General features: G+C 35.5%; 1 protein-coding gene across 1 annotated transcript in view; it reads left to right on the forward strand.

Moving 5' to 3' along the window:
* The window catches only part of FOXP2 (forkhead box P2), a 544,046-nt gene that overhangs the window by 372,164 nt on the left and 148,503 nt on the right, over positions 1–23,379 (forward strand). Inside the window, exon 5 of the mRNA XM_035020960.1 lies at positions 21,518–21,607. Within this exon, the coding sequence (XP_034876851.1) occupies positions 21,518–21,607 (90 nt within the window). The remainder of the gene's footprint in view (positions 1–21,517; positions 21,608–23,379) is intronic.

The raw sequence follows: 23,379 nt of genomic DNA on the forward strand, positions 1-23,379 counted from the left end.
AACTGTTGTAAATAAATAGTCAGAATTATTTTTTAAAGATTAAATAGGACATATTTCTCACTGTTGGTACACACACACATATTTTATTAAATTATTAATTAAAAAGAAGGGATTTTTTGTTAAATAGTTAAAGTGTTGTTTTAGATATGATAGATAGTGGATGGACTATGGAGTAACAAGACAGAACTTTTTTCTGCTTGGCAAGGTCAGAAAACTTGGCAAAGAAAGTGAGATTCAAGCTTTATACTGAAAGTTGAGTTTGACAAATCTACAAAAGGAAGGAAGGGCAAGAAGAAATAGTGATTTTCCTGACAGAGGGATCATCTAGTCCAAAAGTGTAGGTTTAGCCATTCAGTTAGCCACTCTGTTAGTACCTGTGACATACAATGAGCTACAAACTGAGGATACATGGATGAATTAAGCTAACATGAACCTCACTTACCTTCATAGAACTTATGGTCTAGCCATATGATAGTATGCAACCTTTAAGTGCTTTGGATTAGTTGTCACATAGCATATCTGTGCAGAAAGAAAGGCTTCTAGAACCCAGGCAGTCTCCTTAAGGATAACAATTAGGGAGAGATGGAGCTGTAAGAAGACCCCACCCTACCCCCACTTTTAACCCTTTAATCCTGTTTTAGAAATGTGAGTCATTAAAGAGCTTTTTAGTAGAGAATGATATAATCAAGTTTTAATTTTACAAGGCTAGACAAACAGCCTTGGCTGCCATGTGCAAATTATATGGAAAGGGTTAAAGAGAAGATAGAGGAACCAGATAGAGCAGGAAAGAAATGATGGGAGCTTGCACTAGACTGGTTGCAAAGTCTGGATGCATTCCAAAGATTTTGCTGATGGATTGATATGGGGGATGATAAAGAAGAATTAAGGATGATTGCAACATTTAGGATTTCTCCAAATTGTTGAAATGAGAAAGAACAAAAGTTTTTTTGTTTGTTGGTTGGTTGGTTTATTTGGCTTTGATTTGTTTTTTGTGTTGGGGTAGTTTTTTCCGGGGGATACTTGTTAATGTATGTAACAGTTGATGAATTGTTGAACTTCATATGCTTATTTCAGAGGCTAATGTTATGATCAAGGCAAATAAACGTGCACATTGAGTTCATGGAAGACACAGGGACTGGAGATCTACATCTATGAGTTGTCAGCATACAGATGGTATTTAGAATCATGAATCTGAGTAAGGGCACCTGATGAATGAGAGAAGAGAAAGATGGGAATCAAAGGGAAGGGAAGAAGAGAAGACATCCACAGACTTAAACACTTTGATATTTTTAGGACATAGTAGACATGCAAATAAAGCTGAGAAGTGGCAGTGAGTGGATAGAGTGATAAGAAATGGAAAAATGGATGAGAACTGGAAAACGCTGACATCCGAAAGATGAGCAGAGGAAGAGAAACTCACATCTCATTTTTGTCCACATCATTTTCATGGCTTATAAGAAGTGAGATTCATGTTTCTATGTCCTACTTGAAACTTCCACATTTAAAGCATTCTAGTGAGGGGTGCCTGGGTAGCTCAGTTGGTTGAGCGTCCAACTCTTAATTTCCACTCAGGTCATGATCTCAGAGTCCTGGGATAGAGCCGGGTATCAGGTTTCCCGCTGAGCACAGTCTGCTTGTCCCTCTCTCTCTACCCCTCCCCTCTGTGCCCTCACACTCTCTCTCTCTCACTCTCTTTAAATAAATAAATAAATAAATAAATAAATAAATAAATAAATAAATAAATAAATAAATAAAATCCTTAAAAAAGAAAAAGTGTTCCAACGAGACTTGCTGAATGAGATGAACCAAAATTTTTAGCTCAATGCAATTAAACAATACTGGTTACTGGTGAAGACACTGGGTTTTCAATTTTTATCATCTATGTGTTACTCTGTTTTTATAACTAAATTCATAAAGGCCAATATCTGTTCCATCTAGGTAGTGTCTGTATGGCTATGCCAATTATTTAGTGTTTAAAGCTTGGTAAAGAAAAGCAGAGGAAATGGGCTAGAACTGGATGGCAAATGAAAATAGGAACAAAAATATAGTTCAGACTTAATTTTTGCCTCTGTGAAAGTGCTCATTTTGCATATTCATAACTTACAAGGTTGATTTTCTAATTTCAAACTTTTCCTCAAGTTAAGACTTTCTGTAGACAAATGTATAATCTTTTGAACCAAATGGATATAAAGACAGAATAAAGGGCACTTTAAAAAATACATACTGACATTTCTCTATGTCTCTTGATACAAACTGGTTGTGTGCTGGTGCAAGGAAAAAAGATATGAATCAAAGAAAGAATCCTGCAACAGAAAGCTTTTGCATCAATGAGTATGTGGGGAGGGAGGAGGAGGAAGGAATAAATTCAGTGGAGAACCAAAGACCAGCCAGATCTTTAGAGGAGAATTTATCAGACAACTTGCTTAGGACATGTACTGGAATGGAGTAGAGGAGAAGTTAAACTTCAGGGGTTGGTGGCTAGACAGTTATGCTACAAAATAAAAATTTGTTCTTACTAATGGTACATTAAATTCATAATGCATTAGTAACTTTAAAGAAGAATATTCCACTGTGGTGTTTCCAACTAACTTTTGCTTACATTATTTTCTCATGAAAGTAAACTATCCTTTTCTATAAATCTGAGGTTATGATTAATTGCTAAAATTTTATGGTGCATAATCATTTGCTTTGCATATGTTGTATTTTTTATAATTAGTCCTGTCAGTAATTTTCAGTAGTATAGCATAAAATACTACTTTCTCTCCCTACAAAAAAAAAACAAAAAAAAAACCTTTAAATACAACAACAAAATGTAAATGGTAAACCAGCAGGATAAATTACAGTTAAATGCTAATTGTACATTTGTTATTAATTTATTGGCTAGAAATTGATATATTATAACTTAAGAGTTTAAGATTTTGTTTGAATTTGGGTATTCTTGTCTTTTTCAATATGATTCGTCATTGGCTTCATACTTGTTTAAAACCATGTTCTGGTGCCTGTTTATGGGCTTTTGCATTATTGCAAGACCTTTTCAAAGTGAACAGAAAGGCGCAGGCTTTAATATGAGAGAAGCGTGTTTATGAATGCTTTCATTAACTAAGATGCACTAACAGGCTGTCCCCAACTTACTAATAGGTTTTGTTGCACCACAGCCATTTCTGAGCCTGTTGTTTAGAAGCAGGAATTCATGTTCCCATAGAAACAATGTTGTATATGATCCCACGCCAACTCTCAAAAGCTTTTTTAACCATAATGTAACTAAAATAATACTAATAGAGTCTGAATCCTTTTGCTTGAGTCCAGATCTCTGATGCCCTCTGGACCTGACAATAGGGGAGTCAGATAGAAGTGGCTCCATGCAACAATTCCCATGGAAGCACAGGGAGAAGTTTCTCAAAGCATGAATGAGGAGAGCAGGCCAAGGCTTTCCCAGTGGTTTCTGATAGGGTTCTCCAGGGAGGGTGGAGTGGATAAGAAATAGGATTTTGAAGAAGGGAATGTCATCTGCTGGGAACTAAAGGGAGTATAGGATAATCTGAATTATTTAAAAGTCTTGGGTGGCTCAGTCGTTAGGCGTCTGCCTTTGGCTCAGGTCATGATCCCAGGGTCCTGGGATCAAGCCCTGCATCGGGCTTCCTGCTCGGCGGGAGGCCTGCTTCTCCCTCTCCCACTCCCCCTGCTTGTGTTCCCTCTCTCTCTCTCTCTCTCTCTCTCTGTCAAATAAATAATTAAAATCTTTTAAAAAAATAAATAAAAGTCTTAATTTTATTTTTATGTATATACCTTTAAAATTGGTGGTATACTGAGAAAAATAAAAGAAAAACCTGGAATGCTTGGAGTCTAATACTATTCAAAAACTTTGTGACTTTGGTAAATTCCTTAACTTCTCTAGGCCTACTTCCATAGTACAGCATGAAGGGATTTAATGAAACATTTTCCAAGTCTTTTTTTTTTTTTTTTTTTTTAGATTTAAAATGTTTGATTCTGCCCTAGTACTGTCAGTAATGAGTAAAATATAGTGGCAGTGGAACCAAGCAATGGTCAGGGGATGTCTTCTCATTTCCCATGCCTTGTATAATGCATTATGATATCATTATAATGAATAATAATGGTAGTAATAGTAATAAACATGACTACAATTACTAAGGTTATCAAAATTTTACCTGGTAGAGCAGTAGTCCTCAGACTTGGCTAGTCATCAGAATCACTTAGGGAGCTTTTAAAAAATTGACATTCTCAGTTCCCACCTCAAATCTAATTAAATGAGAATCTTTGGGAGTGGAGCCCAAGAATTTCTCTTTATAAAATAGCCTCCTGTGTGATGCTGATGACCAACTGGGGAGGGAACCATTATAATAGATGTCCTTAGTGAATTGAAATGAGAATTTAGCATGATTTGCAGTTTTCATAACAAAATTTTTGTATGAAGGGTTTGTTTTTCAGTATTTTTCTCATTCTTTCTGAAGTCCAATTTAAATATAAATCTGCAGAGCAAACCATTTCTTCTAAGGGTAAATTCCAGCTAAAAAGTCCTAAATTTTAGAATCTGATCTAATAGAGTTTTCTTGTTCAAATGTTCATTGGAAATATTCAGTGTTAAATTACCTTTTCTTATAGATCATCAACAAACGACATATAGCGAATGACAAATGATTTCCTATTTTAAAGCAAAATAAGGCTCAAATTGCTAGGATTTATTTCTAATATGTGAAAATATTTGTGGAGTTGTGGCCACACTTGCATATAAATTTTATCATTTTACTGGACTTTAAAAACACTTCCAGGCAACCCATGGAAAAAAACTCTATTGTATTTGTATGTCTGTATGTATTGTTTTTTCTTTTTATACTAGTGTATATGGAATTACAAAATAAATTTAAATATGTATTTTGAAGTATAATCATTTCAATTTTTATACAAAGGATTAATGCTTCACATAATATTTGTAAATGAACTATGTATTAGATAATATTCAGTGAAATTTGTGAAATTTAAATGTCTTCATTTTCCTTGGATATGAATTATTTTTACATCTTTTTCTCAAATAGAAATTGATTGGCTAACTTAGCAGAAACGATGCATGGCCGTGAAATGTTACACACATACCACAATGTCATAAAGGTAGCTTTCTAAGAGTTGCATATAACAGGACCATCATTTTAACCCAAAGAGTCTATTAAATTGTGAGGAAGTGAGAATTTTGGTAGCGTTTATCACTTCATTAGTTACTTGATATCATTCTTAAATAGCCATTAAAAACAAAAGAATCTTAAGATATCCTATTGCTCTTTGTCACTGTTTCCAATCACTGTCACCCTTGCTACTTTGTTCTGTGCTTCCGCTCTACCCCCGTGCCTATTCTCCAAGTCACCTTTGAAGCATGTTTTTATTTCACAGAATGGTGGCTGTCCTTTGGATGCGTGTGCTCAAGGTGTCCTTTCCAGTATCCTCCACGTTGCATGTCTCAGCCCCATGTTTCCAAGGCACATTAAACATGACAAAGCTGAGACCTTTAAAACAGTTCTTAATAAAAGGAGAGCAGGGAGGTGGGACTACCATAGAGGCTCAAATCGCAAGGGTCTAATTTGATGTTGGCAGGGTGAGATGTTGACAGGATCCTCTTTTTTTTTTTTTTTTTTACAGCTATTTCCATGGCTGTGGAATCACAAGGAAGGTCCTGAGTGTGTATTTTGGATTTGTCCTCAAATTTCAGAATGCCTCATTTGTGTATACCAGTGTCCCAGCTGTTGCAGACTTTGTAATGAATTAGTATTGGACTCAGAAATTGAGTTTCTGCCAGAGGATTCTGGCAGTGAACATTCTCCTATAACAACAGACGAATGATAGCAGTGGAAATGCCAGGGGACTTCACAATAGCATGTCTCAGGATTCAGTGTAATGGCTTAACTTCAACATAAAGATGATCAGAGCAAGCAGGGCTTATTGTTCCACTCTGCTGAGTGGCATGTTAGGTGCCAGTTATGTAAATGAAGGTAATTACAAGAGAGTACCAAAATGTGTCCTCCATGAGAAAGTGCGCAGTTCTTAAGTAGATCATCCTGCAATCATAGGAAGCCTTTGTGGGGGGCAACAAAACCCCCCTTCTATGAGAGGCTTAATATCTTTTGAGACATTGGGAGAAGAGTGCCATTTTGAGCAAAGGCCGATTGGGATTTCTCCAAGATTGCAAAGCATCTTCCCCGTGTGACCCTCAGAAATAAAGTTTTAATTTCCAGTTTAACTATCCATCTTTCAGTAAGCATTCTTTCATATGCTTCCTTTCTGATTACAAGCCAAATGATTAATTTAAAGAGGAGAAACATTAAATCGGAAAGCATTTTTCTTAAAAATGTATGGTGAACCCGATTATTCCTTTGGGCAGAAGCTTTGTATGTTAAAAAACGGAAACGACTTTAGAAAGAAATTAGCACACTCCCTGTCACAGGATAAGGTAACTAGGTCCTTATCAATCTTATGGGTTATTTGCTTTTTAAAAGTTTTGTCTCGCACCTTACACACACACACACACACACACACAGACTGCTTCTAGAATACAATGATATTACCTTTTTATAATTCAAAATATAATCCTCCTTCTTAATTACCAGCCACATGGAGTTCACCCTATGTAGAATTCTTATATTTTTTAATGAAGAATTCTTCCTCACACTATTATCATGTGTCATACTGTGGATAATTAATTTTAAAGGCAGAACATAACCAACAAAGTTTAGTGACCTCTGTCATAATGCAACATAATGGAAAAAAAAAAAAGGTTAAAAGCAACACTATCAGGTAATTGTTTCCTAGTTAGTGATTAAATTGCAAACTCTGAGAGGACAGGAACATTGCCTGTCTTGCCCACGTTTACATCTCTAGTATCTAACAAAGACTAAGGGCTTTAAAAATGTTAGTTGAAAATGCACATGATTTAGCCATTATTTATTTATTTTTTTTTAAAAAGGAAGGAAATCCTGCCATTTGCAACAACATGGATGAACCTTGAGGACATTATGCTAAGTGGAGTAAGTCAGACAGATATTGTATGATCTCACTTATATGTGGAATCTAAAAAAATTAAAACAACCAAATTCAAAAAAGAGATCAGTTACCAGAGCCTCAGGGTGGGAGAATTGGATGAAGGTATCAACAAGTTCAAACCTTCAGTTTGAGAGTTGTGACGAGAGTAAATCCTAAGAGTTCTCATCAGAAGGAGAAAAAACTGTTTCTTTTTTTGTATCTATATGAGGTAATAAAGGTTAACTAAGCTGATCGTGATAATCATTTTACAATATATATGATTCAAGTCATTATGCTGTACAGCTTAAACTGACACAGTGCTGTATGTCCCGTTATAGCTCAAAAAACTGGGGGAAAATATCAGTTGAATGAGTGAGGTATCTGCTACAATGGCTCATCCAATCCACTAATTTTAAGAGAGAATACAAAAATACCTACATTTCCTAGATGTGTATTTTTTAAAAACATCAATTTCTAATAAGGGAAGAAAAGCAAATTGAAACAAAGCATTTTTGCCTGTTTTTAAAAAAGACTAAAAGGGAGTGATAATGCACAGTGTTGTTGAGTATCATAAAACAGACAGTCTCATCCGCTGGTGGTATTGCAAATGGATACAACCATTCTGGGGAAGCATTATGGTAATGTGTGCCAAAATGCAATATCGGAATATGGCTTGACCCCAAAATTAAACTTTTGAAAGATAATTGCAAGGCAGAATTATAAGGAAGTTCATTGCAGTGTTACTGATAATTGCAAAAATTGAAAAAGTGAAAATATCTATTGGAAGGGAATTATGCTAAATGAAGAAGAGCTTTTTAAGTATTGAAACTAATGTGTGCTTTGGTGAATTTGAATTTTTCTCATTTTTAAGTCGAAACAACTGTATTGTCTTTGCCTAAATTAGTTATTCTTTCACATAGAGTACCTTTTTGGTATATACTTGGGCATTAGGAATATTAAAAAGGTCTTAATAAAACTGTAATTTTGTACATAACTGAATCTGGAAAAGTGTGAAAAATACATTTTTATGTAAACAAATTCTTAATAACAATGATGCCCACATGTATGGATTATTTTTCTAGGCCTATGCCTAAAATAATTGAAAGACTCTAACTGAAGAAAATGAGGTAAAGCTTTTCTGACAGTAGTAATTTTTTGGATTGTGACTGTTAAGAAAATAATGAAAGAGATAATACACTTTGGAAAAGTCATGGATAAAAAATTTTAGTATCACTCTATAAAGGGAAAGAAGTCTTACCTGTGTTCATTTCAGTGTCATGGTAGATCACCAATGAATCTTCTAGAGTCATCAGTGTAGATGTCTGAGAGCACCTACCATGTGCAAGGCATGGTGACTACTCCTAGAGGGAATGCTAAGTTTCTTCTGTTGGTGTACAAGTTACGTCTCAAATATCTGGAATCAGCTAAATTCTTGGTGTGTTCTACAAGTTTAGAAATGTCTAAAAAAACATACTTTTCAGTTAAGTATCTTTTGAGTCACAAGGTGCAGACTACTGTGTTGTACATTCTTGGGGACATAAAGATTCTTTAGAAACATGTCTAGCCCTTAAGGAGCTTACAGTACTAGACACTAAGGGTAAATGAACATATTCACCTAACAAATAGAAGTATGAGATAACTCGAGTTTTTTTTTAATAAAAAAGTCACTTGTGCTAATGCAGGATGCACAAACTTGCTCCCTGGGGTTGGATTTTATGTGTATCTTCAGAAAGTGGGCCACCCCATGTTGGGCTGGGCAAGTATCTCCTCAAAAGGCTCACCCTCAGGGGCACCTGGGTGGCTCAGTCAGTTAAGCGCTGGACTCTTGATTTGGGCTCAGGTCAGCCCCACATCAGGCTCCATGCTCAGTGCGAAGTCTGCTTAAGATTCTTTCTCTCCCTCTCCCTCTGCCCTTCCCCCAGTGTGCACGCTCTGAATAAATAAATTAACATAAATAAATAAATAAATAAATAAATAAATAAATAAATAAATAAATAAAATACTAGAAAAGAAAAGAAAGGCTCACCCTTAAGCTTGACTAGGCGCCTCTGAAGCCCAACAGCTTTTAAGGGTCCCCTTCTGGCCTCGTCTTGGTGCCATGGTTTGTGCCTCAGCCTCTCCCTACAGCCCCTAGGCAGCTTTTTAACCACCCTGGAGTCCTCTCCCAAGCCATGGACCAAATGGAAACAATAAAGCATTTGGGGGGGGGATTAAATAAATAAGTGGGCCATCGACCAACATTTGGTAGAAGAACTGACAAGGAAAGGAGAAACTTTTTCTTTCTCCCAACCTTCCTAGTCTTAGGGCTCATTGTGGTAAAGGAAATAAGCTAAAGAGTGAAAATGAAATAGTAGAGGGATAGTCAACTTTGGGAACTTCGTTTTTTATCAAGACATTTCCCAAAAACAAAAAACCTTTCTGGGCCCTCCTATCTTCTACTTCTTAAACTGTTGATTTCTCCCCAGGGACACTATTTTCTAAGTGGCTATTATAATTTTTTATTTATATACATATTTTCCTAAGAGTCATATTACAGATAATTAAATATAAGAAATGATTTTTAAATCAGAAAAATAGTTTAACCTTTTTGATAGAGTTAAATTTTAAAAACTCAGAGCTTAAGAAGATTTTTAGGGCAAAAGCCCAGAAGACTCCAAAAAAATTACCTAGAAACATAGTTATTGATGTATTAAGATGATGCTTATTACCACCATTAGTTTATATTTTATTTTATTCAAAAGAACACTTGTATGTACCTTATACTTAATTACTACAATTTGCCACTTCATATGCTGAAGATAATCTAACCTAAACTCTGTGATAGCTGGAACACAATGGAAATGCCCTGGATTTTTCTCTAAGGGGAGTTTGTCCAAGATCTCTAAAATCTAATCTTTGGGAATTTGCTTCAAACTATATTACACAGGCATACATGTGCTTCATAATTTACACTGTGAATTACGTAGTCTAAAAACACAAAATTCTATGATCTTACTATAAATGTATTCCTTCTTCCATTCATTCAATCAGTATTTTTTGAATAATGCAGTGCTTAATTCAGCAGTTGGTTGTCAATGACTAGCATTTCTTCTCTTCTGAGTTTATGTTTTGCCCTTTAGATTGCCCTAAAGACTAGTAAATTGTAAACTGCTTGGGAAGAAGGAATGTTTGTATTCAGAGTTCATCATTGATGGGGATGAGATCATTTAGAAACCCAGAAGGGTGCTAGAATTAGAACTTGGAATTTCTGAGGCCTCTTTGGCACTCTGTCATTTTGTTTCTTTTTTTTTTTTTTATTCATTTGAGACACAGAGATACAGAGAGAGAGAGAGTGTGTGTGTGAGCAGGGGGAGAGGCAGGGGGAGAGGCAGAGGGAGAGGGAGAAGCAGGCTCCCCACCGAGCCAGAAACGGGACATGGGGCTCGATCCCAGCGCCCTGGGATCATGACCTGAGCCGAAGGCAGATGTTTAACCATCTGAGCCTTCCAGGTGCCCCTCTGTCATTTTGTTTCTAAGAACACTCTAATTTTCTCTGTAAGCGCTTTCCTTTAGTGGTTTGCAACCCACTCTGTCTGCACCTGAACTAATCAAGGCCTCTCCCTTTTCAAGTGGTTTTGCTCTCACTATCTCTTCCTCCTCTGGGATTGGCCTAGTTAGCTTCTGGGTTAAGTAGGCAGAGGCTCTCTGCCTCAAGGCTCTTTTCCTTTAGATCTGCTGTAGCATTTCCTCCCCTCCATGCCAAGCAGGGCCATAATCTTTGCCTCAGGGTTCCTGGCTACTGAGCCTCATCCTTGCTGAAGGGAGAGTGATAGCCAGAGTTTTACATTTTTCTCATCTGTGTCTCAATTGCAGGAAGCAAGAATATGAACTCTAAAAGAAACTTCCCCTCTGCTTTTCTTGGTCTGGCTTTTCCAAAAACTGGTGCACTTACTTTTCCTTTGGAGTGGTCTACCTCCTCCTTTCACATGAACATTCTCTCTCACAGGAAAGCAGACCAAGCCCCCAAGTCACTCCCTGACTCACCTATAAAATATGGCTAAGATGACATCATTTACTCACTAGGACTGAAAAAAGATTTCCACTGATGAAAGGAATAGAATTTTCCTTCAGGGGTCCCTGGGTGGCTCAGTCAAGCATCCAACTCTTGATTTCAGCTCAGGCCATGATCTCAGGGTTGTGAGATAGAGCCCCATGCCCAGCAGAGCGCCTGCTTGAGACTGCTTAACATTCTCTCTCTCCCTCTACCTCTGCCTGCCCCCCCCCCCACCATTCCCACACATGCTCACTCTCTCTCAAAAATAAAAAATAAAAAAGAATTTACCTTTAAATGAAAAACTCAGTATTAAAAAAATCCCCATGTCTTGGCAACATATTCTGAAAGACTTTTGTGACTAGGATTGCCAAATTTAGCAAGTAAAAATACAAATAATTTCAAACTTAACTGGGCATCCTCTATTTTGTCTGGCAACCCTACTTCTAAACTCAACAGAACATAGTACAGATTACTTAATGCCTGTTAGCAGATGATACTGTTTTGTGTCTGGTTGTGATAGAAGATGATTATTAAAATGTTTTTATCTTTAATATTGGTTTTTTGTTTGGAACTACCACATGAATCAAGTGTTAATAACTTCAAAGGCACGGTCTTTTAAGGATAGTGAATTGCCTTTAGTACGTAAGCTTGTATGTCTAGTTCTCCTCGTGAAGAAGAAGGAAAAAGAAAAACAACATGAATGGGATCTTGGAATTCTTTGTTGTTCTAGTTGACATAACCAGCAATGTTGTTAATGACTCAGAATTCATCTTGTCCTCCTTATGCCCAAAGATTCTTTACATCAAATAAAAGTCTCTTTAATGATCTACTCTTCCTCACTACTCCTGTAGAAAGGGCATTAGCTTCGCAGTTAGCCAGTTAGTCCTTCAGATCTCTGACACCATTTCAAGGGTATGTGAAACCGCTTGAACATATAACCTAACTACTCTGAGCTGCAGTTTACACTTCTGTAATAAAGGAGAGAGTTTCAAGGATGAAATGAGATAGTATGTGTGAGAATTTAGAATGATAGCTGGCAGATAATGAGCACTGACCAAGCATTAATTCTTGTTTTCCCTTTTTGTCTTTCCTGAACCCCTATAGCCTTTTTGTACCTTTTAATGGCATGCAGCACATTTCTGCATTGCAGTGTGGTTATATTGAATATATTTTTATCTTTCCTGCCATATTAAAAGATCCTTGAGGGCAGGTGATCCCATAGCAATGGTGAAGTGGACCTGGGAGAGGGGAGGGGTGTAGCTCACCAGTTCATTTGTAAAGATAAAAATCATTTCGGTCTCAGCAGAGATTAAAATACAACTTTGCAAAATATGATAGGACATGAAACTGTTAAGATATTTTTCCTACCCAATGAGACATTTTTCTACTGAATAGGAGAACTGAATAAATATTGAGGTAAACTTTCAGGAATTACTATGTGCCAGGCCTATTAGTTAAAATGCACATACCTATTTAGCAATCTTTATAAAGCTAAAAATCAGTAGTGGGTCTCAACTGACCAGTACTTACACGTGGAAGAACTGATATCCGCTGGAGGGATGACATAATTTCAAAAGTCTTCACTTGAAATAATATTACTTTATACTTTAGCTTTTAAAATACTTTCAAATACATTATCCTCTCTGATTTCACCACTCTCCTAAAGTTATTGGTAACTATTATTAACTGCATCTGACAGATGAGAAAATGAATGCTCAGTGTGATTAGGTAGTCCAAGTTCATCAACTAATAAAAGGCAAAAGAATGTCTCCTGAAATCTAGTCCGTACCATTACATCATATTTTCTCTCCTAGTTGCAAAGAGAAACTTCTGAATAGTCAGCTATGCTATAGTACTATCTGCATCACACATATATTTTATTTTGCTGTCTTTTAAAAACTAAAGACAACCAGTCCTCAGAATGCACAATAACATAGAACATATTGTAAGTGACTCTTCAGCTTCTACTTGATATAATTGGAGGTGCCAGGCCCCTGGGCCACGTTAAAAGTAGAAAAAGATTCTGAGTAGTGATGATCCCAAATTAGAACAGTGGAAAAGTAAGTAGTTCTTTATTTAGTTATGGAGGCAACATTTCAGAAGACCTCCATATATCTGTATGTCATCAATGTCTGTGGAAGTACATCTCCTACTCCAACAACATTTTAAATGCCAGTTTTTACTCTCCTAGCTGTATTTCCCAGAGCAGTGAGAGAAAAGCTTCCTCAGTTTTGTTTCCTCAGCAATTCCAATCTTTCTCTCCTTCTCAGTAGGTAACTGCACTTTCTTATTGTCTGAATTAATTGAGACTGTTCACCGTGAACTCTCTCCTCTTCCTACCTCTGCCTGGCAAAGTCACCTATCCTCCCTTCTCTTCAACTTGTCTGGGAGCAAGATGTGATTCTTCTCCCTACAAGGCTGTCACCTGCTCCTGCCCCTTGGTTTAGCCCTTTGACATCCCCTCTGGTAACTTTCTCAGTTCTCTTACCTCTTACAGCTTCTGTTGCTCCCTCTTAGCTTATTAGCAAAGTGTCTTTAAAACAAACACACACACATAGCCTCTCAAACTATATTTTGCTTTTATTTTGGTCTTCGCAGAACTTATCAAAAGAATTGATTTCACTCGTGGCCATGGTTTTCCCCTATAATTCCCTGCAGCCCAATTTCTATTTCAGTACTCTGTGGGAACTGCTGTCTGATAGGTCACATGCAAATGATCAAATCAACAAGAACTTTCATTAATCCTTAGCCTCTTTGAGTTTTGGGGTTTGAGAACCCATTCATCTTCTCCCCCCTTCACAATTCCTTTTTTTTTTTTTTTTTTGGCTATTTTCTATTTTTCCCAGTTTTACTGAGATATAATTAACATCATAATTCTTTTATTTAAATATATGTTTTAATGAGATGTAATTTATATACCATAAAATTTATCCTTTTAAATTATATATTTCAGTGGATTTTAGTATATTCACAAGGTTGTGCAACTATTACCACTATCTGATTCCCGAATATTTTCACACACCCCCTAAAAAGAAACCCCATACTCATTAGCAGTCACTGCATTTTATCTCCTCCCTCTAGCCCCTGGCAACCACTAATCAATTTTGTCTCTACGGTTTTGCCTATTCCGAACATTTCATATAAATGATTTATACAATATGTGGTCTTTGTGACTGACTTTTTCCACTTAACGTAATGTTCTCAAGGTTCATCCATGTTATGGAATCTATCAATACTTCACTCCCTTTTATGGCTGAGTAATATATGGATGGACCACATTTTGTTTATCCATTCATCAGTTGATGGGCATGTGGGTTGTTTCCACCTTTTGGTTATTAAGAATAAAGCTGCTATGCATATTCATGTTTAACTGTTTGTATAGACATATGTCTTCATTTCTCTTGGGTATATACCTAGAAGTGGAATTACTGAGTCACATGGTTATTCTATGTTAAACATTCTCCAGAAGTCTTTCAACTTCTGTGACTGTGCATTGTCTTTCTTTTTGCTATCTCATCTCTAAACAAAATGTAGATATTCCCTAAGTCTGGGTCTTCCCTCTCTTTACTCTTTACCAGCAATCTAGTACTTTCCCTTTGTCCTAAATGCTGTCTAATCTTACTTTGGGGAACCTGTTTTCAGCCCGGTCACTTTGAACCTAGGTAGGTTCAGGACCTCAATATTGTCGCGGGGTCAGACTTATTTCAGCATTTGCAGATTTAGCAACATCTGCCTTTATCTTCTAAATAATATGAAGACTTTTTGCCATTGAGTGTTTAGTTATGTCCATTAATTAGCTCCAACCCACCTTCCCATGATGTTTAACTAGCTCCTAAGCTAAGCACATGCTTTATTCAAGATTAGTTAGTTTCTTTTCACTGTGTATGATCTCACATATTCTTTGCCTCTCCTTGGTGTGGCCATGTTCTGTCACCTTTTCAAGATGAACTGTCATATAAGTTCATCCCAGTTTTGCATCCCCATAAAAATTTATCTAAGCTTCCCAACTGAAAATAATTTCTTCAACTTATGAACCACTGAAATGTTTTAAAAACACTTTTTATGACCTTTTGACTTTACACCAAATGTTTCTTATTAGACACAAAGCTCTTTGAAGGTAAAAACAATGTCACATCACCCACCTCCTACTGCCACAAGTGTGTAATGCTTAGTTCTTTGTTTGGTACATTAAACATAGTTGCAAAAAAATTTTTAATGGCAAGTAATTTTTGATGTATTTTATTCTTGCAAACACTCCCAAATTCTAGCTCTTTTGTAGTTTTATTATTGTTAAATTGAGGAGGAAATCCAGAATACAGGATTCAAATAATAGTTTACTTTCAGATATTATACTATAATTTAGCAGCATGTATTTTCATTTAGTATCTAGTGTGCCAGTTGACATTATAACAGTGTAGCAGTAATAGGTCTTCAGTCCATATCCAAACTAAAGATGGTATTGGCCTCATAATGAGGGAAAAAAAGCAACTGTAGGTATGTGAGAAATAAAAAGTAAACCCAAAGTATGTTTGGAAAAGTAATAACATATTTTATAGCAGAAAGAGAAATGACTGAGAGAATGCACATAAACCATTGTAGTTCCTGGAACACGTCCCATAATAAAGAAGTATTGTAAAAATCTTAGTTTTCATAATTTTAATAAAATTAGTTCCAATTCCTTTTTACCTTTCATACTTGGGACTTTTGAAGTTCGACAGATTTCCTTAATTTGTGAGCAGGAATTGTATTTAGTATTGGTATAGATTGTATTAATGTTCTTTATGGGTTCCATTAGCAATTCATTATTATTAGCAGTAGAATAATAAAGAAAATAGAAATATGAATACCAGGCTGCTTAGTATTATTTACTGTAGCCTGTGGAATCCCAGCTCTAGGGAGGAGAAGGTATTCATCCCATTAAACTGAGTGTCTGATTCCAGACCTGAAAAAACAAAACCCGTCTTAGCCATTAGTTAGCACTAATTCACAGGTTTCTTTTACAGCAGGGTCTCTGAGCTTATTTGGGAGTTTGGAGCCATCCTGGAAGATACTGAATATTGGGTTTGGGTCTGACCCTTGAGGATTTGGTTAGAGTTTCTGAGGATGACTTAAGAATCCATTCCATCACATATTCAGTACCTCCACTGCCTCTCCTTTGGATCTCCGTCATGAATGTGAGCCAGAACAGCCTGACATTTGATTGGTAAATAGGATGCTTTATAATTAATTACTGACTCTTATTATAGTACCATGAAATAAAAGAGCTTCTCAGCTTGATTCCCCTAGTAGTCCACACTGCGAACACAATATATCCACACATTTATTCTTTAACTTTATGTAAGATAGACTGTAAAACAAAAATAACACTTATTGTAAAAAACATTTTTTACCAATTAGCTTTTTTTCCCAACAAACTTAGTCTAATTATGGATCAGCCATGATAAAATGAAAGGTCAATAGCTACAGATGCATAATTTCACTCTGATAGATTGCCGTTTGAAAATAGGATATGACAATTAGATGATTAATTTTCTTCTATTAAATAGCATTATGAGACTTCAGATTACATTTATCAGTATATTCTCTTTAGTGGGAACATAATGCAAGGAAAGGCTGAACAGAATAGGAATTCATGTCCTTTGTGGAAGGATCCGAATATGCTTTTTATCAACCACACTTGTGAAAATAATTAGACAATGAAATTCTGTTTGAAAACTTATTTTACGTTCAGTATTCAAAGTAACATGTTAAAGGCATCATAAGTTAAAGATTAAAACATGTGAGTATGAGGAGCAAAATTTTGAATGTCCTGCTGGCAATTTTTTTTCTTTTTAGTTCTGGTTATCTGCAAAGTATACACCCCTTGTCAGTATAACTAGGGAGTGCCTGTGTAAACATTCTTGTTTTGCCTGTTCCGCATAATCGTTTCTTGTATCATATTTCTTCTGACCTCGCTATCTGAAACCAATTACAGGAGATCCATTTGGGCTGCATCTATTTTCATAAGAAGCCTAGGCAGCAGTGTTTTTCTCAGAGATGAATATCAACATCAAATATGCTTCTGAGTGCTTTGTTATTTATGTTTCAGAGAGATTTTGTAGCCTTCAGCTCTCAAGAATGTGTCATGCTGTGCTGTTTATACATTGAAGATATTAATGGGTGTAGATGTCATTTTTCATTTTAATGTCTCAAATGCAACAGGCTGATAGGTTAAGCATTCCTATTTTTACGGGGAGAGATATGAGTGATGTCTGTTTTCTCCCAAAATATACATATATTTGCTTTGAAAAAAAAGAAGTTATTTATAAACCTTAGGATACTCAACATTTTTTTGTTTCACTGGATGTTTCTAAGCTATTCTCAAACAATTTTACTCCTGGTGAAAGTTTTCAGTGTTCTTCATAAGAAAACAGTATTGATCTGACAGGTTACAAAGCTTTTTTACTCTTAATTCTCATAATGACCTCCTCACTAGAGTTATTCTCTGTATATGAGATTCATAGGTATCAAAGTTATTACAGTTGTGGAAAGGTGATATGCTTGGACTTTTTCTTACAGAATTTTAATTTATTTGAAATTAAACAGTAACAATTAGGAATGGTGTTTTCAATGATTATTTTTTTAAGTTTTTATTTAAATTCCAGTTAGTTAACATAAAATGTAGCACATTTTTTAGAGCAAGATGCACTGAATTCTGAAAAACTTGTGCATACCCACACTTCGGCAGCCTAACACAAAGTATATCTTTAATCTATTAGAAAGATTTTTAGTCATCTTTTCAAGATATTTTAATTTAATCTGATACCAATTTTTAAAATGTCCTTAGTTTTTTTTTAGCTTTACTAAAATTAGATAATTTCATTAAGTAAAGTGCACTCTTAATTCAAAACAAATGTGTTTTTGGAAACTAGATATGGCTTGGCTGCCTTAGAAACCTCTTTCTTGTTGTTCACTAGAATCACACTCAGTCATTATTAAAGGAGATTTTGTAAACATCTCTTGCCTTTTGTTCTAAGTTTTGTTTTTGTTTTGGCAGAGGCTAATCATATAAATACCTAAACAGCTCGTAGAACTTAATGCCTAGTCCTGGAATTTATCTTTTCTATTTACCAACTGAAGTGGGCAAGTGATTTTCAAATTAGTATTTTATGTAATTTGACACCTAACACCTTATATTGATGAAAGTATTTTATCTCATAATCTTTCATCTTTTGTGTCGCTACAATAATAAATTACAAAGATGAACTAAATGTCTCTGAGCAATTGTTTATTGAAATGCAGTCCTAAAGTGATATCCAGAATACTGGGAATAAAAATGTCATGCGATGCCTGCCATGAGAATGCAAACTGCCAAAGATTCCTGCTTATGAGTTTTAAATCATCCTGATCTCTTGGAGTTCTTTTTGTTCTCCCACCTCTTATGTTTACTATAGCAGTCTCTACTGCTACTAAAAGAATGTTGAGATAGGCAAGTGGTCCTTTTTCATAAGAATTTGTATTGAATGATGATCCTGGATTATTTTGAAGATAACTCTAAGTGTATACGGAAACCAAGGTACTTTAAAAGTTTAACCGGCCATTGGTCATATTCCATTATAATTATTACTCCTTTAAAAACAGTGTACATGTATGCTTTTGTCCAGTGAGATTTTCGTGAGCTGCAATTCTAATCTAATTTTCCAGTGTCTTTCTATAGCCACTGGGTGTTACATATTCCACTGGGTTACTTGTTTGGGTTGGGCTGAATGAACATCATGCAGGGTGATGAAATGAATAGGGTCCTAGGCTTGGGAGACAAGAGCCTGAACTTTTGACCAAACTGTGCTACTGCTTTGGACTTTAATCAAGTAATTGTCATATTATTGGTTCTTCAGTCACTTGTCTATAGGGTATGAAGGCTAAGCTAAACAATCTGTAAGGCTTATGTCCAGCTCTAGAATTCTTTAGTTTATTTGTAATAACTGGTGAAATGATCAGAGGGTTACAAGAGTTTAGAGTTCCATCAGGTATTGGTAGAGTATATGGTGAAACCCAAGTCAAGGACGGCAGAAAACACTTAGCCATAAAAACAATATATATTCGGTGGTGGTTGTTCCGTTCAAACACTTACATATTCAAACATGAAAAGATTACGTTGTAGTTTTTCTTTTAGGTTTTGATAAATGAATATTCTCTCTTTACAGGTGAAAATAATTTATCATGGTGCCACATGTTCTCTTTTACTAGGGTTTTATTCATTGCCATCTGATGGTTTCTTTGACGGGACAGAGACAGTATGGCCCACTGGAATGCACTCTGGCCTGGAAGCAGGAGACCTAGAACAAAACACTTGATTACTCTAGGCCTCATTATTCTCATTTGCTAAACTGAGGACATCAGAGTAGACGATTTCTAAGAGTGCTGTTAGTCCCAGCCATGCATGATTTCAAGATTCAGAACTGTGTTCATTAGACTCCTTCAAGAATAATAAATAGCTACAGAATTAAATATAAACTAAGACTCCATTTATACAAAATAAACTGATGAACTCAAAGGGAAATAATAATCTTATGAAAAAAATCAGGCAAAATTGATGTGGATTTTGGCATCTAAGGCGGAAGTAGTTGACGGATTTTTTTTTTCTTTGAGAGTTTCACATAGACACAATACAGCCTAAGTCACACTATAGTAATTTCCACTTAAAAAATGTCATTTGGAGTTATTTCATAGGTTGCAGATTAAAAAAGGAAAGCTGTATTATTTAGAATATTAAGTGAAATATTTTAAACTAAGTTTGGTGATAATCAAGTATTTGTGGAATTTTTTATTTGGTCTTTTGTGTGTTTTTTTCAAAGTGAACTTTATAATAAAATTGCCTGAGTTCACTGGAATGTGCCATCCTTAGAAACATTTAGGGTTGGAATTACTTGAAAAATTGGGGAAAAAAAAAAAAAAAACAAACACAAAAAATTGCTATGAGTGAGTGTGTCTCCAAATGTAAAAAGTGTGCTTTACAAACTGGGCCAGATCCTGCTCCGGGAAGACAAATCAGTGTTGTTAGGGGATGGTGCCTGTGCGTTCAGTTTGTTTACTTTGGTTTCTATGTCTGCCTGCCTTCTCAGAGAACTTGCTTGGAGCCAGACTGTAGCAGCCCTCTCTCCGTCTTTTCATAATTGATCAGGGGATGACTGCCTTCCCTGAGGGTTAAGACGTGGCAACTTTTTCTGTTTGCTCAGCATCTCAATGCAGTAGTTCAAACATTGTTCACACCGGCTGGCAGTGTAATGCCATATGCACATCTTGTCAAAGCAACTGTTGTCATGGATACTAGAAACTCTCTTAAAAACCAGATCATTGATTCCAATCAAAATTGTACTTTTTTATCAGCTTAGAATCTCAATTATCATAGTAGAATATTGATCTAAGGTATTCCTCCCATCATGAAGAATTTACCTCGTATTCTAAAGCACCGAATAACAGAGTAGGGCAATGATTTATTTTAGTTGTATGTGTTGAAAAATTTCATCATTAGTGTTCATTGAACTCAGCTATTGAGAGAAAAAAGGAGTTTGCAAAGGAGAGGCTCTTAAAAAGTTTTTTTTCCCCTCAATTTACACTGCTACTTTTAAAACATCTCAATATGTATTTTTTAGGGGACTCGTTTTTATGTTTATATAATACACTCACCAAACTGTCCCTCCTCCTGTAAAAGAAATTTAATATAATTTCTTATATTAAGTTTTATTTTCCTGAATGGGGAAAAAAAAACAAAACAGAAAAATAGATGAAAACATCTTCTATTTTGATTGGTATTCTGTCACACATAGAAACAAACCTGATTGGTTGAGTGGTAATTTCTTTGTTCTCTGATTTTGCTAAGAATGCAAATGAAAACCACTCAATTTTATTTGGCATTAAAACTGCACTTTATTTTGTCAAAGGAGAGGTTTCCCCTTGAATTGTAAGTACAAAAAAAGTGTTTTTAATCTTTAGTGAAAATCCTTATTAATTCACTTTCAAGATAATCTGATGTTGATTTGTCAAATTTAATTACAGCTTCCGGTAACACTTGAAGTCTACTGCTTTTGCTTCAAAATTGTAATATGAAAATGCAAATTGAATGATAATTTAAAAGGGAGTGGGCATTTTAGTTGAACACTCAAAGACAAGTTCCTTGTGGAAATGAGGTTATTGATGCAGTTTATGATTTTTTCCTCTTTAAGCACTTTAAACAAATTAACTTTATTTCCTGCAGGATTACATGTATCTCCATGACTTTAAGTAAAGTTGTATTATGTGTGATATGTGGAATTTTTATATCACATTAGAAGAAGATCTTTAATAATTCTCTCTAGAAAGGAGGATGGGAAAGGGGTTCTCATACATTGAAGCCTTTTACTATTAACCAAGGAATAATCAATTATTGATAATCAATTTACCCTTCAGCAAAGTATTTAGATATTGCTCCCTTTTTACTTCTAGGCTCTCCAAGCAGCAAGACAACTTCTCTTACAGCAGCAAACAAGTGGATTGAAGTCTCCTAAGAGCAGTGATAAACAGAGACCACTGCAGGTTAGTAAAGCATTCTTGTCCTTGGGATCTTATTTTAAAAGATGCTCATAATGATAACAAATGTGCAGACCCAGTTGTGTACATTCAGAAAATTTTTACATTTGCATATGTCGGTAATTTTAATTCAAAAAGAGAGCTCATTTTATCTTCTTGAAAGGGAAACAAAATTTCTATTCCCATAGATTTCAAAAGTCTACAAGGTCACTTATTACAAAAATTATATAGAAACCACATTTGGGATATGTAGGCATAAGAAGTTTTATATAAAACTCCCTTGTGGGATTGTAACAGAATTTTATTCACAAACAAGTTAAAGTAAAATGTGAAATGTCTTCCTTAAAAGCAAAGCCATAGTAAGATGGTATGGAAGGAGACAAAGCAGTTTTAGACAACCCTCCGCAGTTGTATCCAAGTGACAAATGCAGAAAACCTCCAGGGTTGCCAAAAAAACTGTTTGAGTTTGCCAAGGAGTTATTGCTGTTGCTACAGTTATAAAAACACATTCTGGAGTTTGTTGTCCTTATTCACCATGTTTGTCCTGTGAAACTGATAGTATGTATGTCCTTTAAAGTAACTTTTTGTTACATAATATAACCATTGTTTTAATATAATCTTACCCAGAGTACATAGGACATTGTTTGGGGGGAAGAAACATTTTTAGGGTGTAGTTATTAAATGTTTGGAAGGTAGAATCTGAGGTTACATAAAATATCTTTCAAAATGTTTATCAGCTCTGTTGAAAGATAAGCAATGCTTTTTCCTGAATCATGTGCTATGTACATGTCTAATAAGGTAAGCTTAGTTTGAAAAAAAAGTAAGCATCTTTCTGGTTGCTTTATTTTACCAAAATAATCTTGGAATTTTTTTAATGGCCTAGCTGTCTATTTTCATTTTCAGGTGTACTCCCAGATATTAGTAACTAAGTCTTATATGATGGCTTCCTGAAGTTTAGTATGTATGACAGAGAATTACAGGCTACTGATCTACACAGTCCAGAAACTACTTATTATGTAAAAACTGGATTAAATTTTTGGTCCCTAGACAAATTTGAGATGAGAATATATATTCTTGGGAACAAACCCATTTGTGGGAGGTGGGTGGGAAGAAGGAAGACTTGTGGAGAGGGGATGTATTCCAGTAGTCTAAAGTTCAAATGTCTGCCATGATTGCAAACGTTGTATTGAATCAGCCTGAGTTGAAGATTCATTTTAATTTTTTTTTAAATAAATGTCACGCTCTTTTGTTTAAACTAGTCAGTAATTTTATGGCAACACAATTTCCTCACCATCATCTCTCCCCAAGTAATGCCAGTGATTGGAGTCTTTCCATTGAATTGTCTTATTCCAAGACAGCCTCTCCATACATTTGCATGACAGAGAAAAATTTACATGGAAGTCACAGAAGATAGCAAATGAAATGTTTCCCTCACTGTGGCTTCAGAGTGGGAATTTTGCACTGTTGTTGGTATAGCAAAGGAGGTTTAGATGCTGGCAGCGTAAGCCAAAGGTAGGAGTTTATTGTTTCGACCACTGGAAAAATACTACATACATATTGTCCTAATTCTGTTTTAACATATCTCTTGACAAAATAGACAAAGTAGTTGTTCCTTCCTCCCCAAAGCTAAGTCCAGTAGAAGTTTCTTTATTGCTGGTTACCAGGGCATCTCTGGAAAGAATGGCTGGGCTTTAGTTTTTTTTTCCCTTTCTTTCTTTCTTTCTTTCTTTCTTTCTTTCTTTCTTTCTTTCTTTCTTTCTTTCTTTCTTTCTTTCTTT

This window comes from Mirounga leonina, unplaced genomic scaffold (assembly GCF_011800145.1).
Source record: "Mirounga leonina isolate KUSES-001 unplaced genomic scaffold, KU_Mleo_1.0 Mir_174, whole genome shotgun sequence".
Lineage (NCBI taxonomy): Eukaryota > Metazoa > Chordata > Mammalia > Carnivora > Phocidae > Mirounga > Mirounga leonina.